General features: G+C 39.4%; 1 protein-coding gene across 2 annotated transcripts in view; it reads right to left on the bottom strand.

Moving 5' to 3' along the window:
- The window catches only part of LOC122571548 (B-cell lymphoma/leukemia 11A-like), a 47,262-nt gene that overhangs the window by 26,978 nt on the left and 2,347 nt on the right, over positions 1–17,937 (bottom strand). Inside the window, exon 1 of one of the 2 annotated variants that reach the window (XM_043735429.1) lies at positions 16,117–16,584. The exons of the other annotated variant lie outside the window; for it this stretch is intronic. Coding sequence (XP_043591364.1) covers positions 16,117–16,168 — 52 coding nt within the window. The 5' untranslated portion in view covers positions 16,169–16,584. Of the gene's footprint in view, positions 1–16,116; positions 16,585–17,937 lie in introns of those variants that run through there. 2 annotated transcript variants of the gene reach the window in all.

The following is a 17,937-nucleotide window of genomic DNA, read 5'->3' as shown; positions in this document are numbered from 1 at the left end:
CCCGACACAATGTGGTGGAAAACCGTGGCTGGGGGAAAAGTCGAACAACCGTGTTTCGAATTGGCCGTGGATAATGAGAAACTACAGTTCGCCAGATTAAAAATAGAGAATTTTGAACGAGAGATTGCGGAAGGTTCACGAAAGTATTCGAATTTGTAGATACCGTTTACGAATATATTGTGCGTGTTATGTGAAACATTCTGAATTCGATCTACATTTTTAGATTCCTTTCAAATTTTACCGATACAGTCATGATTATCTATCAGTCATGTCTTATTACAGAGTCTAATTAACCACTCGAATTTACGTACAATATCCTACGAATCAAAATACCTGTACAATTTATTCAACAAGATCCTCTTTAATTTCGTTATCGACGTTGTTACCTATATCACAAACCCATAATTTCGTGGTTAACAATCTGTATCGAAACACTTGTAAATCAACCAAACGATTCTAAGCTTTCGCTCATCAAACATACAACGTGTATTCAATTTTAATGCAAGTTACATTCAACCTTCAATTTTAAACGAACCTTCACAATAAAGACGCTTACAAATAAAATCCAATCTCAAATTGCATCCAAGTAACAAAATTCTCTCTCAAAAAACCAGAACAATTTCTCCTTACAAGTGAAGGTTTGTTTACCTTTATGCGCCATTACGCGTCGGTCCATGGCGATAGCTTCCATGGTGCAGCGTACCAACTCCCGAATCATCGTCCACTTAATCAGTAACTCACTCGTAAATTCGGTAACGATCGATGAACCAACTCATCCTCAATTTTATTGCAATCAATTAAATAATTAAGAAACGATTCGCGTTCGATCAAGGCGGTGAAAGATCTGGTTTCTCGCATGCTCGGATGCTGACTGGAGAATTTGGCAGGGCACAGGGCTGGCCAAGGGCCCCGACGACAGGATATCAAAAGAATAGAGAGGACCTACCAGCGCGTTCTCCGATGGTGGGGGCAATTTTTATACGGAACCCCCACTTTTTCTCTTTTTCTCTCTCTCTCTCTGCTGTCTCCCTTTTTCCTTTCTCCACACCCGGAAACCCCTTCGTCCTTTCGACTTTCTTCTAGGGGTGAAGAGTTTTTAACCCTGGACGTGGCATCGAAACGAACTTACCCCACAAAGGACTCAAAATGGCGGTGCCATACGTGTTTTTTTCGTTCTTCCATGTGGAAGACCCTTTCCCTTACGTACGTGGACCAGATGATGATGAGAAAAAAACGCTGGCCCATGGAGATAGAAGAAAAAATCGGACCTGGTTTGCGGATCATGCGCGTCGAAGACTATATTCGAAATCTCGTTTTGTGTACCTTCGACCCGCCTATTTTTATGGTAGGAGGCTTTTCTTTTTATATCTTACTCGATGATCGTTTTCCCTTTTAAGGCTCCGGTTTTTCTTTGGGATACTCGAAATCGTTGGAAACGGGAGCGAGCCTAACGGCCACTTGTTTTCGAATGGAAACGGGGTCATAGGTGTAGCAGAGGATCTATCGTATCACGGGACACAGGAAGTGGGAGGAATTCGGTGTTATGGTGTAGGTTCGTGCTTCAAGCGATTTTCAAGTGTTCGTATGTTTGAATACCAAGAAATTGGGATTTAAGGAAAACAGTCTGCTTTTTGTGAGGTAGATCAAGTTGTCTAGTCACATCGTATCATATTTTCTTCAGCTTTAAAAATATCCTTTTTCATATTATATATATATATATATGTATATTCATGTTAGAAATATTCAAAAATATCGAACTTTCAATATTAACATAACATTTGGAGAACGTACATCTTCTTCAAATATGAAATACATTGATGAGAGGATAAGATGACCTTACATTTCATATGCATAATACCCGCATAATATGATCGCGTAATAGTCGTACCTATAGTAGTTTTGTAATACGACTCGCTAAACGATGCATATCTCCTTCCGTGTTTAAATAATCAATATCCGAAAAATCGGCGTTACCCTCAAACAAGATTCAATTAATCAACATTCTATTCTATATTCGAAATTTCAAAACGGCAAATGCATTATCTCTGGATCAGGAATCCAAAGTGCACAGTATCCTGGCGAAACTTTCCATCTCGGTCCACCCACGCTGGTTCACCGTCTCTTATCGTCAACGTCTGCATTGTCCTCTGCTTGGCACGCTATCTAATCTCAGGGCATCGGCTCGAAAGCTCGAACGAGTCCTCCGGAAACGCGGCGTTTCTCACGTGTCACGGAACCGCTTTTCCTTCTGGCCGACGATCAGATATACGCACAAACGGGAGGTAGGGTTCTTATTCTTCTCACGACTGAGGAATCGCGTTCTAAGCAAGGTGGACCCGACCAAGGACGCGCGCATAAGCGAGAGGAGAAAAGACACGCCGTGTTTCAGGAATTTTAGACGGAACGAAATCCGTGAAAACGGGTTGACCAGTTTGGGAACAACATACGCTAGATTCACAGAAAATATACAGAGAAACAGCTAGAAAACTGCCAGCCACTCTCTGTCCCGCGGTCGGCCAGGCGGTTATGAGAAATATGAAATCTGGTTCTCACGGACTGTGAATGGGTACACCGCGGCGTATCTTTCTCTTTCTCGCCCGGTTTCCCACTCACGCACCGGGTTAGATCCTTCTCTCTGTATCGTCGCTCCACATGCGTATCGTGGGAGGATCTCCAGGTCCCGGGGGTCCATTGTACGCCTGGCCAGCAGGACATTGTCCATTGAGAAACGGCCAAACAGGTCCTAGAGAGCTGACCTGTACACCCGTCCCCTTTTCAATCGGCCTCCTTCTTTCAAGAAAAACCCCTTTCCTCGTTTTTTCGTCAAAATAAATCATGTGAGTACAGTTATCCATGGTCCAGCTGGTCTTTCGAGTAGGGCGATCTGAAGCCATCGGATTAGGACCATATGCAGAAGTTTCATTTTTGTAACTGTCATGTGTTATATTCACTGACACAGTGTATCAGATATTTTTTTCTTTTTCTTAAATTTCTTAAATTGTACTTGACTTTTTAGATTATTACGACGTGCGCGGAGAATCACGTATTCCTCTTAACTCTTCGCTAGCTCTTCTTTATAAATATTAGGACATTTAGAGAAAAAGGGTGAACCTGAGAAATTATTAGGAAATTATTAAAACAAATTATTAAATAATAATAAAAAATTATTAAACATTGAACTATAAAGAACGTATGTATTCAATATTTCAATCGTTTTAGTTCTATTCCATAGATCAGATTTAAGCTTTTAAATGTTTAATTCATTCTGAATGTTTGCAATTAATTTTATATGGAACATTTATATAAAGATCTACATATAATAGCACGTTCGTTATTTTGTTGTTGAAAAATGAAAAATATTGAAAGTTTCGAATAATTTTAATTCGACGTATTTTCTATCGTCGTATAAAGATCAGAATACACTGGACATATTTCTATACATGGAATATATCCCAGCATTCTGTCACGTTTCTTCTCTCCCATGGAATCTCTGAATTCGCCCATGCGTGCCCTTTACCGCCAAGTTTTCACCTTTCGTGTGAGAATCGATGGCTTCTCGTCTCGTTTCGACACGGTGGCTCGAGAGTGCAATTACCAGGCTAGAAACAAGGGAAAAACGTGCTTTGCAAGAAACAGCTTTCAGAGGAACGAGCTTTGTGCAACGTTTGCATAAAAAGCGTTTACAGTCGTTACCACCCCTTTGTATCGTATTTTTACAGGCAACCGAGGAACAAAAACGGATCGCGTTATTACAGGTGGAAAAAGGGAAACGATACCGAACAGTCGAAACGTGATGTACGATAGTCAGCTCTTTTTAGTGAATAGAAGGAACGAGCTCAGAAATTTTCTAACATTTTTATTACACCGAAAGTCTTTCACGCAATAATTATTCAACATATATTTAGTATTGGTCAGTTGAAATGTTACAGACTGTAGCTTATAAACCTTTTTTTTACAATTTTAGAATTTTAAGTGGTATTGGATACTCAATCTGAAAACAGTCTTTCTTTTTTAATATCATTTTCTCTCTTTACCATTTTCTAATGGGTAGATAGCAGGACAAAAAAACTTGATTATCTTTTTTATTTTATATTTAATTTATTATTATTTTATTTTATTATTTTAATTTATTATTTATTTTATATTTAAAACAATTTAAATTTTTCTCGCCTGTCTTATATATTTACATATGTATCCTATATTCTCATTCACAAGACGCGAAAACAGACTGTAAATAAAAAGAGTGTCGTTTTTTAACAAACCAAAGATAATCTAAAAATTAATTTTCAATTAAAATGCTTTATCGCGTCTATTCTGTACACCAAGATATAGCATCACTCGCATTAGTATGGTGTATTAACACAAGAAGTCTGTAAATATCGCTCGAATTAACGATAAAGCGATTACGAGATTACTCGATAAACAGTAAAACGAAATTTCTGCCCAACTCAATTTTCTTCGCTTAAGAATCATCATTTAAAATTTACTATTAGAAATGACTATTTCTTCCGCTTAAAACTACTACGTAAACTATGTGCTACGTACAGCACAGTACATTTGGCTGAAGACTTATTGCCAGGGGTAGTAGCAACTGGTTTGCCTGATGTGACGATCAGTTGGGAACAAACGGTGAGAAACGCGAAACGAGGAGATCGCCAACGCGACGAAATACCACGGATAGGCCTTTTGTATTGTCCGGTATCGTGACTGATTTCGCTGTCCCTTTCTTTCCTGGGCTCTGGTCGGTTCTCTTTCTTCTTTCTCCGGTGTTTCCCCGGGTTTCTCCGGCTCTCTCGGCGCTCCGCGGGGCCAGCGTCGGTTAATTAGAAAGTTCTGTGGTAAAGAGAGGAAAGAGGAGGCGGTCCGGGTGCCGCGGAGGTTTCGTTGTTACATTATTCAAAACGTCCCTCCCGCGAAACTCGCCGGGCGTGTGCCGCAAAACATCCGAATGCAAACTTTTGACAACGCGCGGACGCGGCAAGTGCCGAAGCATGTCACGCGAAATAATTAACGATCGCGCATGGCGAATTTTCTCGAGCGAGAATTAACCAGCGAAGCTGGATCGTTGGTTTTGGTGAGCGTGCGAAACGTTACGTTTCCGGGCCTCGTTGTCCTGTTGTTCGCCGAATTCGAACTGGTGGCAACCCGAGTTTCCCAAAATGTTATCAGGTACTACGTTTCTAACGCGAGTACGTGTATGTGCGTGTAACGCTTTCTGGTTGTTAACTGTTTACGAATCCCCTGGTGTTTTTAGGGGCTGTAAATGAGATTCTTGCAAGGATTTTTCGAGATAAAATTATACAATGATATACAAAAGTACAGATCAAACTTTGAACACGAGATTTTTTGATCAATTTGTAATTTGTAAATTATAACTTTCGAATTTTTGGAATTTGAATATATACGTATATACAAACAAGGGTAGAAAATTGTTTGTTGCTTTTAGATTTTTATAGGGAGTGAAATAATTTTCTCTATAAATTTAGTATTTAACTCTTGTGTAGACAGCCAAGATATAGCTCTTCCTTAGTATTTTAAATTTTTCCATAAATTTTGTAAGAATAATCAAGCAATGGTTATCCACGATGGTTTTTGTGATATTTTAAAAAAATACAGTGGAAAAGTAAATAAAGGAATTAGTAAAAGAAATACAAAAGAACACATAGCACAAAAATCAAGGTATAACAAAAGTATACTGAAGAGAAACGGTAGGATAGAGAAATTCTGATACTTTAGAATTAGAAATACGCTTGGTAGTCAGAACAGCGCGCAACAGCGAGGCCAGAGTTGAACTCGCCAGTGGTACAAAAAACCTGACCCCAGATTTCTTTTTTTCTCTACATCATCAGATCCAGTCTCTAACCCCCCGCGGATCGACCACGCAATTGGTCCAGCCCAGCGGCGGTCGATGAATTATCTCGAACCCGATCCCACTCTACCGGTTCGAACAACGGGTTCGATTTTTTCGCGAGAAAAAAACCATCCCGCTGAGCAATTTTGTCGTGGCCGGCCAATTGGAAAGCAGCACGCGAAAACGGCCACGCCACTGGCGGATACCGGCCGACCGTTTCTCGTCTTCTTATTCGACTTCCGGATCGGCCGATGCAATGGCCGGACATGACTTCCAATGTCTGGTTCTTTAGCTCGTGTTGTTCCATTGTAAAGGGACGTTTCGTTTTGTCGTTTTCTAACTCTGCTACGGAACATTGAGTTCTTACGTCTGAGTTTTATTCTTCTTTCGAAATTCTTTAACTTGGAGTCAATTGTTACAGTAAGAGTTTTAATGTTTTGTAAAAAAAAGTTTGTTGTAAAGTTGAAACAAGAAATTACCTACAGCAACACAACGATATTTTTATAATTTTTCTTCAGCTTAAGAATGTTTTTAGCGTGGAGGAACACGGTCATGATCATGATGACGGGGATATGATCTGGACGAAGATAATTCAAAGAACGTAATAGGATTAATGCTCCGTGCTTATAAAATTGATTCCGTAATAAAATTGATCGCAGAGATCTTTCAGCGCCTTCCAGGGCGTTCTTGACCTTTAAAATCGAAGTTTTCGTCTCTGGTCTGTGAACTATTTGCGAACAGTTCAATCAGATAAAATACTTTCTTCGTAAATACCACGTATCTACTCCGTCTACTATTCCCGTAGTACCTTTTCTTTCACTTTCTACAAATACCAGAAATATTGAATATTAAAAATTCACTTTATCCTTAAAATATTATAAATTCCAGAAAAATTACTTTTTTCAAGAGGGACGTAAAAATTCGATTTTCTGAAATATTTATGTACCTATATTGTGCCCGAAATATAATTTTTTAAACTCTATTACATGCAAAATGTAACTTTCCAAACTGTATTATATACAAAATATATGCTTTCAAGATATTCAAGCACAATATTGCATCAATTTTCTCAATAATACAATGAATTCCAAGAAACAAGAGGCGTATTACTCATTCTACGAATGTAAGAACGTCCAGTTCTTATAGAAAATTCCTTTACGGTCAGTCGTGTTTCGTTGAAGCAAATATCCTGCTATCCGGCCGAAAACCGCGTCTCGAATCGCCGTTTCCTCTTCCGGTGGACGCGCGACGAAGGACGTGAAATCGGGAGGTAAGATTTGCGTAAGCGGATGGGCGATCGTTAAGTGTTTCATCAGAATCCAGTTTAGACGTTTTTTGTGCGGTTAATGGGTTGAATAGACGAGTTTACGTGTTTCAACACGGTACGTTTTTGGAGAAAGCATAATGAAGAAGAAAAGATTTGTATAATAAAGCTATAATAGCCAGATTAGAGTTTTGTCAAATTTTGAGTAACTTTATTTTCTCTAATATTTACTTTGTTCAAGAATATAGAAAGGAATATCTTTATTCGATGAATCTTTTATTTTAGCAGACTATTATAGTTCTCCACATATCACTAACTTATGTAATATACAACATGTTAATTAAATCCAGCGACATTTTAAGTGAGCAGAAAAATTTCCTGAGGAAATTCACGATAAATTGTCAGTGAAGAATACAATTACCATTTTTATAAAGTAAATTAGTTTCCAAATTATTTTCAATTGAAAAAAACCGAATTATATTAAATATATTTTGAGGAAAATTTGTGTATTATAAAGATATCAAATAATGATTATAGAATCGCATAATAAGTATATAATAACCGGGATGTTTACAGCCATTACATGTCAATAGCTAAGAATAAACGTTTAAATCGGAAACCGTTAATTTCCCGAGTAAAATATTTATTAGTCACTCGATAAGGGTTGAAACGTGTGTCTATCTTGATCTTCAACATCCACGTTGTACCTTCGAAATATATCGATATCCTAGAGTAATGTAAAGTCTCCCCGAAATAGGAAAGCTTATTACCTCGACAAGCCTATTTATAACAATAGACTTATTTTGGAAACAAAGCATCAATAGATTTATTTTCAACCCACTTGAAATAACTGCCCTACACCGCGGAGATATTCGCACTCTTATAAGCGTTTCAACAAATGTTTCTATACGTAAAATATAGAATATAAAATAGAATCAAATATTCCAACGTTAAATATCCTAGCTCGAACTGTTAATCACAGTTAATAAAACTCACTAATAAAACAGTAATTTATAAATGAACTTTATCTTATGCTTTATGAAGACTATTAATTATCTCTATCAGTAATATATAAAATTTAAAAATAATATCAATAATTGATTAAAACTTTTAAAAGAACTTTACCTGTCTACCTGTTTAATCAAAATATGCATTGCACTGTATGTACATCGTAAGGATTTCATATATTCTCACTAAATGATACTGTATGATTCAATGACTTTATATCTCTAATGACGCAATGCATCTGATCGTACGATCCAGCTGTTAGAAATATTACATAAACCTACTTTGTAAATTGTCACGTGTGATCGATCCCTTGTCTGCACCAGACCTAACACAGCTCTCATTGTTGTCTATTTAATCACACGCTGTCAGGCTTTCAGTAAAGCGGCAGTCAGGTTATGTCCAAGTCTCGAAACGAGTAACTGACTCGCGACGTTCCAACCTTCTGACGATTCGAGTCATAACCGGCGGAAAATCTAAAAACGAGACTCCACTCTGTTCCCCTGAACTTGGCGTTCCTATTTATAGAAAGGCCCAGTCAGCGTGTGTACGCGCCACGTGGTTTACATACGCGTGCGTTCTTCTGGGATATTGGACTATAACGGGTGACCGACACTGGGGAAAACAGAAAATCGCCGCGGAAATGACTGGACTTTAACGCCGCCCGATTAGATAATTCAAATCCTAATTAAAAACCTGGCTCCTTATTTCTATCACTTCAAAAAGCACTCGATTCGCATAATGGATGGACATCATCGTGATTGTCGGTTACAAGCTGATGGGTAGTTGATTCACTGACGAGAAAATTCCTGGAGTAAAACAGATCCCGAGAAACACTTTCTAAACATGAAAGTAATTATCTCGAGGACACGCGTGATTAGTCAATCAAGCCCATCATCGCTCAATCTTCTCTTCCACAAGGTCAAGTATAGGAAAAAACAAAACTACTTGATCTTTCATATCTGTCGACGTTGTACCTATGAATTGGAAGGTTGTGTTTTGATCGTAAGAAGACAGGCTGACCTTCGTTGCTCCCTGACAATTAAGATGACACGGTCCAGGATGGTCCACGAGGGGTGAAACGCACCTTACGGGGAAAGGCGCTTCGAAGTGACCCTTGGTCAGGTAGGCGATCTTTCCCCCTTTTGGACAAGTGAACTAGCCGACAAAGCATGTAATAATACGAGTGGATTATCGCCCTGAAAGGTGTTCGCACCTTGGAAGGAGGGACTCGGACAATGCCGGACAATGGAGCAGGAAACCGACACTGCAAACAACATAAATTTTCTTTGGGCACCTCGCCATTATGCTCCACTCGGACATCTCCGTGTTCCATGGGTCAGACTGTCTTATTCTTCCCTGGATTCTCCCTTCTCTTTTTTACTGATGTGTACCGAGGGGACAAATAACAGGGTGATTTCATCGAGAAGTAAGCAGGTTTTGAAAAAGCCCATTTCCAAGTGCTTGTAAGTCCATTATTGGTTGAAAGTCGAGCTGGATACCTCGGTATCCATTATTCCGGTGTATAGGATGTTTAGGTACAGTGTAATGTATTGTGATTTGTTGTTGTGAGATGTACGTTTTCTTTGGAAGGGAAATGAGATTGATTTAGGAAGTTACTTGTACAAATAAATACACTTGAATAATGACAAATTCCCTAATAAAGAAGTGTCAAATTTTACAAGTCAGTTTCGCAAGCAAAATGTTATTTCGTTATCCTACTTGATAAAAATTTATAATATTACAGAAGGATAACTTATATAACATATAAATTAAGAAATTTGTAAATTAGTAAGTGGTTAATTATATCATTAGCTAGTAAGTTATCGTGCAAGGGAACCCTGGCTATTTAACTTTACCTTTGTTATTACTAATTCTATAATCGTACTTTGCTATTTACTAACTGTACCTTTTACCTCCTTTAAACAACATCTGTGTTCTTCATTATTGTACGAAAACTATTTGACAACACATCAAATATCCATGTACATACAACGCCACCGACTCTCCAAACTGCCATTCTACTTCGGGTCAAAAGAAAACGAAGACACAGTCTTTGCTGGAAACTCATCAAATAAAAATCATACATCCAATAAACTTTCCAATCTATACGATCGACCCAGTCATCTATCAATATTTCCTCAAACACTTCTTTCTCGAAACTCTACTCTGAAAAATCGATCGATAATTCAGACTCGATCAGAGCGACGAGGACGCGAGGCGATCTGTACACGGCTTCGCGGTCTTAACCCCGTTTTGAGGGATCCAGAGGCGGGGAGGCCAATAACCCAGGTCGTCGAGCTTCGCGAACGAACCCGACGACATCGTATTTCAGCCGAAATTGCCGAACGGCAGATTGGACGGACGATATACAGCCACGTTTCGGGAAAGATAGCGAGAAGCGGTATCGGCGTCGTTCTGTCCTGCTCCAGGAAGACAAGGATTTAAGGAAAGGATGGCTAATTAATTTCTTACTTCTTTTACTGGCCATTTCTTTCTCGTAGTCGATCTGATTAAAAATTACGGGAGAAAAACATAGTAAGTGACATTCTTCAAGTTTAATGAAGAGACAATTTCTTCATCGATATGTTATCGATACAATTTTGTACTATCATTTCTGCCTTCTTTGTTCGATTTTACAATTAAATATATGTAAGTATATCTGTTTCCCACTTTCTTGAATATGTTCAAAAGATATTAAACATTGTGCTGTTGGTTTGTTAGGTTCGTAGATTTATCAGATATTTCTAAAAGGCTTGTATTTTGGAATTTTCGTACCAACTATAATAAATAAATAAATAATAAATAAATACTTCCTTTTAGCCATTAAGCTGGCCATCAAAATATGAAAATCAACATGGATAGACTTGCCACGTCTTTTCGTTGCGTTCGTCTCTTCAATTACATACTCTTCGAAGTAGTTTCACAGGATTGTCTTCAGGATGTACAAAAACTGTGAGCAGTGGTTAAACAATCGTGCGATCTGTAGTTACTGTTAAATCTATTTTGAAGTAAGAGTAACCGTGGGACGTTAATGTTCTGAGCTGTTATCTTATCAGTTGAACGTTTTCAGAAGACATCAGATACCTACTGGAAGTTTTTGATCGCTTAAGTGGCTGTGACGTTATTTGTCCCATTCTTTCGCGTTTCTTTCTGTTAAATTATGTGAAACAATTTGAACGTGACAGACCTGTACGACAGAGTTTTCCCTTCACGAACTTTAAATATGCCTCGAATAAATTCTTGTAGATAAAATTTAGGAAGAATATCGTTGAAGTATTTCTGCGGTCTTCGTGTCTAAAGGGTAAAGAATGCGGTATTCGCAAGACATAAAGGGTTAATAATTCAGAGATAACAAAGCATAGTTACACCTTGCCCAATAAGGATACGTAACCATCCCATTCACGTCCTCGATTCCAATTCGAGGATCTTTCCTCGAGGAACCAAGTTAACAGTTAACCAGACCATAGTCCCTCTCGACGATTACCCCAGGATTAAAACTTTCCGTGTAACGATGAGAACTCATTGACAACGAGAACCTTTGCTATCTAGTAGCGGACGTCAATGCGACATCGGACAGCGTCAGGTGGCGCCATCTATTCCACCCGCGTCTCTGATCGATTCCTCCATAAATATTCCACCAATTAAAACATACGAAAAAGTCCCCCCACAATTAGCAAAAAGCAACTATACCACATTTATCCGTAGAGGCATCTAAAAACCTTGACTCACTGTCAACCGCTGTTATTTGTTATTCGCCTTTGTTATAGCATTTATATACCAATTAATTAAGTCGAAATATACTAAGTTTCATATCGTTTGTCGGTCACTTTCGTACGAAGAGACAAGTTTGACACTGTGGAAACGAAACGTGGAAGCTAAGAGAAGAACTCTTCATTGGAAAAAAGACTATGTGCAAATACTTCTTGTGGCTGGTGTATAATAAAAATTGAAAATTCTTGCGACAAGTTAACTTATCCTCTCCACTTAACAGATTTAAAATTCTCGTCTGAAACTTGCACGAGAAACGAACTCTCCTCTCGCAGCTGGAGCGGGATAGCGCGCGACAACTTTTCCTCACGGTCCATAAAAGATATCGCCATTAGCGAGACTCGTGTTACGGAGACTTTTTGCGTAGCTCGCGTGCTTCTGGGATCAAAAGTCGGGTTCCGCGTGGTCCCTGGCTGCACGACCGCGCGAGAGACTTCTTACCTGGCCACGTGCTGGGGCCCGGTGAGTAGATAGCGGTTCGTAGAACGACAAAGAGGGAACGTGAAGAAGAGGAACGGTAGGAGAGTCTCGATGAGGGAAAGGGTTCGCCACGCGCCCAAAGCACGAAAGGTTAATCTGAGAAATCAAATCAAAGTAGTTTTTTGTCGAGGCTCGAGGCGGTTGTTAGAAGAAGAAAGAAGGAGAAAACAGCAGATTAGATTGGCTGGTTTCTCGTGTTTGAGAAGGATAGGTGGAAGAAGCGATGTTGAAGGAAGAAGATCGAAGAAAGAGAAGGAGAAGGGTTTCCGACGGGCTGCATCAAAGACAATATTTAACGCGCTCGGCATAGAAAACGTCGCATATGCCGTGCACGTGCCGACAGGGGCGCGTAAAACTCACTTTGTTTGCTAAATAACATCCTCGAGAGTGCTTCGGGCCCGATATCAAACTGAAACGACGCCCCAGCTTCGCAGGACGCCGCGCACCGAGAAGGTGTCCTGCTATGCGGGCGTAATTGCGTCAATTAGCGAGTCACGCTTTCCAACTACTGATAAAATTGCTTTCGCCGAGCGAAATGTCATTTCCTACCTGCGTCGTGATCGGTTTTTGAGTGAATTACTTTCGTATACTCATGACGATAAAATATGAATGTATTTTATGGGCACATACGTGTGTGCTAATGGTCAGAAATTTAATATCATTTTTGTATCTAAGTCTGTATTTTCATATTCTTATGAATATATTCATGTTAAGAACGTAGCGATAAAAAGTCATTGAGCATAAAAACCTGAAAATTAAAAGTGCAAAAAAGTGACAAAAAAGTAAGCAAATTGTAAAAGTGACCACATCCATGATCTTAGTTTCAATGCTGATACAGCCTTCGAATTGTTTACAATCTCGTTACGCCTGCCATTCGTTAAAACATTTCTCAACTTTGAGAAAAATACGATAAGACTATCACATACTTTTTGCTCCGTTTAATTTCATACGAGAAATATTAATTTTCCTCATAGTCAGGGTTTTTCCTAAACTTTAATGTGAATGAATTTAATAGGATCGATGAATTAATGATCAAATACGAGATTGAATTAAAAGAGTTTCGAAAATTGTTGCAAGGTTAAATCATAAGTTTGTTTATTACTTGACTGACTATTCTATTAACTTCTTTATTTATTTTCAACTTCATTGTTCGTTGATCGGTTTCAGGGGAAAATATAATATTCGTATAATATAATACTAATATCACAGGTTTTAAGATGAGCGAACTAGAGAGGCATTTAGTGTCGTCATCTAAGAACGCTAGATTCATTAAGCGTTATGTGTTAGAGCGTAGCTCGTTACTGTTTGTGCAGGTTTGTTAACAAGCAAGTTGCGTTGTAAGTACATACGGGATTATTGAATATATTTGTTGAGATCATAACTTAGAGATGATTAGAAGATTAGTTGGAACAATCTCAACTTCCACTCGTTTAGCTTCTACATAGGAGACTTTATTCAAAAATTTAACTTGCGAATATAATCATTTATTTGATCTGTATCAAGAAACCAAATCCAAACAAAATAGAACCGAAAGTTTTCCTACTCAATTGTGGTATTAATTTTCCTAATAAATGCATTGACCCTACGAGATCTACTTCCAATTCTACGTGTAAAGTTATATTCTCAAAAATGAATTCCTCTTAACATCTCTGCCCTCGCATCGATTATTTTTAAACTTCTGCCTAATACATTCCTTATCAAAGAAACCATTTACCCTGTCATGTACAAACTAAGAAGTTACGTTATCAGAAAATAATAAAACGAATATCTAAAACATTGACAACCTCTTCCTTTCTTTTTTTTATCGACTACCTGCACACGTAAGGCGATACAGTCCACAGGGAAGTGATAATTTACTGGCAATGCTGGCGATTCGTTCGTTACACGATTTTCCCTTGACTGTCGCCGATATTTCGCTCGATTCGACGTTGTTTTGTATTCAAACAACAGCTGCCTGGGCTCCTGTTCCTCGAACAGAAGCGTCACGGTCCCGTACAACGCTCGATATACGATTCCTATCTTAATTGGGAATTTGCTTATTCCGATAACGGGTCGCGCCATCGCGTTCACTTTAATCGTTGATCGCCGACCTGTGAAGAAATTTGTTCGAGGAAAGAAGAAAGAGAGAAAACGACCAGCGATTTCGAAAAACGATTTCCGTTCCCGTGATCGCAGCTGACAATTCCGCACGGCCGCTCCTGTTCGAAAATTTCCACTCATCGCGTCGGGTACCGATAGTTGCGCAATTCATTTCAAGCATAAATCATACTGCATAAGCATAAATCATATTGACGCTTGAGAAAGAAACTTTTTGAGGAATCATAGTTTTAATTGACTGTGGCTATAGCTGGGCCGTAAATGAATATCTGTGAAGGTTCTTTTATTTAAAAAAAGGAAAGAGAAGAAAGATCAGTCCGAATTTGAAGTTAAAATGTATTTTCGTAATGTTAACAAGTATCTGAAGATTTATCAAAGTATAAAAGAATTGTCAGTCGATGAGAGATTACATTTTTCTTGTTAAAATATTAAGAGGCTTCTTGCTTATCGAAATAAAAATAGAACCGAGGCATGAAATTGGAAGAATTACAACAGAGTTAAGACAGAAAATTCTCAACATATTTCTCTTCTTCGCATCAAGAAAAATACGCGTACTTTAATCTCGCTACGTTCTTCCTTAATAATATTTTCCTACTAATAAATTTCCTTCAAGGAAGATATGACAGAATTGTTCTTCGGACATGTGATTTCTTATTTCAATCACTATGCTTTAATGCTTTCTTAAAACAAGAAAACATTCATGAAAACCCGTAGCAGACTAAAAATAACCGAAAATTTATTTGTCAAGATTCGTAAAATACAAAATTATCGAAGCCGCCGTGGTAAATTGCAAAATAATTGTACAAGATGTTTGCTGATCGAGGGCTGGGCGATCGCGTGATCTATTTACTTGATTACTCGTATGTAGGACAAGTTGGAAGGCGGATAATCGCGATGTAAACAGGAGTCGTAGATTCAAGCGCCGACAGGATAATCCGCATTTGCAAACAGAAATTTAAAGGTTGACCTCGCGATCGTCAAATCGAGCCCTCTCGAATCATCAGTCTCTAAGCTCTAAGACCGTTTGATCCTAAATTTCAATAACGCGAATTCACAAAATCAAGGAAGAAATTAAAAGAAACGTCGAGTGACGGGTTGAGACGAAATAGAACGGAAATTATCGCAATGGAAAGCGATCAGAGAAATTTTGACATTTCGACCAAGTAAACTGTCACGAAAGAAAATTATTTCGAGGTCTAATCGATCAGACTCACCTCTTGAAACGCACGCGATGCCGAAATCGTGTCGGCCAATTCGCGAGTTTCCTCGGAATCGGCATCACGCGACGTGTGCGTGTCCACGATCGACCACACACGTTATCGTCACCTTCGACAAACTCGTATCTCGCATAAAAGATACAACGGATTCATTTCTCGAATAAAAACATGATCGAGAACTGATCGAAAGCTTGTCATCCTCGTGCAGCTATTTCACAATTCCGATTCCATACATTCCAGACATGCGTACGTAGCTGACTTGCGAGCCATCCTCGCTCCACCTCTCACGCGCATATGTATACGTAGCGACCACTTTTCGACACTGACAGAAGCCCAGGTCACCGATGAAGGCACCAATCACGCTGACATTCTTCCTCCCCTCGAGAACTTAACATTTTCAACAGTATCAAACAACTAAACCACGATTCTACCTATAATACAAATGAATAAAACACACGGCGGCAGGTGTCCATGTCCAGCCATCCGTCGTCTATCGTGATGATCCTGACTGACCGATCGAATCAGATACTCGATCGATCGATACTTTATAAGGTGGAACGGACGATTTCATAAGATGGAGCCGCGGGGTTAATCAGTGGAGAAATATTCCGGTATCTTTTCGCGGCGGCGTCATCGCGCGAACTAAAGAATATCGCAGTTGTAATTAAGAAAACGGAGCCGCCGCCGCCGCCACCGCCGCCGCTGCTGCTGCTCTCTCCGTGGGGGCGAGGGGGTGCAGAGAGCCGGTTCGAGGCGACGCGGGGTAGGGTGCGTTACCAACGGGGGTGCTGGCAGTGACGGGGGTGGAAAAGTCTGTGAAAAACGCGCGCATGACAATGCCGCCCCTCCTTATCCATCCCACCCCCTCGACTTGTTCTTTCTCCACCTCCGCCTTGGCCGACTCCTTCTTCTCCTCTCTTTCTCTGCAGCTCTTCTTTTTCCACCCTTGAAACTTACGAGGGTGGGGGTGTCGGGGACTAATTAAAAATTCAACCGGCGACGAGTTCTCCGAAGACGTTGGCCTGCTACCCCGCTTTTCCCGCCACCACCCCCGCCCGGTCTTCTCTCCATTCATTCATTCCTTCCCTTTCCTTTCTCCTTCTTTCGTCACGTTTCTTCGTAACGTCTCTCTCTCTCTTTCTCTCTCTCTCTCTCTCTCTCTCTCTCTCTCTCACTTCTTTCTAGACGTCCACGCCGCGCGTCTTTTATTTTTCTTAACCGTGGCCACGCGACCGCCACCGATTCTTCTTCCTTTTTCATCCCCCCGTTGCTTCTTTTTTCTCTCCTCTTCTCGCAGCTGCTTTTAGCTTGCCCTTGCTACGAGAGGCGACAGGTTGCCCTTCCACCAGAGAGAGACGAGGAAGCAAATTGGACGAGATTCGAATAATTTCATGACTTTGAATTTAGGAAATGTTTGTAAAGATCGTGTCCCTAGCAGAAAGATGAAATTGGAATTATTTGGTGAATTCAAGATTGGAGAAGTGTGGATCGATTCAAGTGTTTGGGTTAAGGTTATCGCTAAGAATTAGGACAGCGGATTCGAGTTACACGATCGAGAACGATTTATGACCTCTCGGTCGGCAGGATTTCGAACACGTTTGGTTACATTGAGTCCTACAAACCGAGGATTTGTCGGCAAGCGGTTGTGACGGTGACAAGATCGCTTTTAAATTTCTTTTTCAATTTACTGTAAGGTGGAATGAACAGCCGAGCGATCTTTCAATGGTTCTATGAATAAGTTCAGAAATTGTTCGACTGTTTCGTCAATATTATCATTTAAAATTGATAATGAGCTTAATAGGAACCTTAAGATAGGTTTCATAATACGTAGCTTTGAATATAATTCTATAATCAAAGAAAAGATGGAATGTAAAAGCAAACTTAAACGCTACGGTTTATTCTAAATTACTTTACGCTTACAGATTTGTAAAATTGTATAAGACCGAACAACGTTAGAGAACATAAACATTCATACACTGCATTACCCTTTTCTACTTGTCAAATATAAAATACGAAGAATAAAGTAAAATATGTCAAATACAAAATAACGAGTTTTGATTTACTTTTACCGAATAGATACATTTTGCATATTTCGGTGCACGTTTTTGCCAAATTAAAGAAATGTCAATTTCTTGTAATTCGCAAAGACAGGTTATATTCACAAATTTTTCAGAAGCGGACCAGCTATACACGTATCGAACGCTAAACAGATGACAAATAGAGCATCTCCGGTTTATGAGATTACGAGATCG

The sequence above is a fragment of the Bombus pyrosoma genome, linkage group LG10 (assembly GCF_014825855.1).
Source record: "Bombus pyrosoma isolate SC7728 linkage group LG10, ASM1482585v1, whole genome shotgun sequence".
NCBI lineage: Eukaryota > Metazoa > Arthropoda > Insecta > Hymenoptera > Apidae > Bombus > Bombus pyrosoma.
The sequence above is the reverse complement of the archived record's forward strand: the minus strand, read 5'-3'. Positions and strand labels throughout refer to the sequence as shown.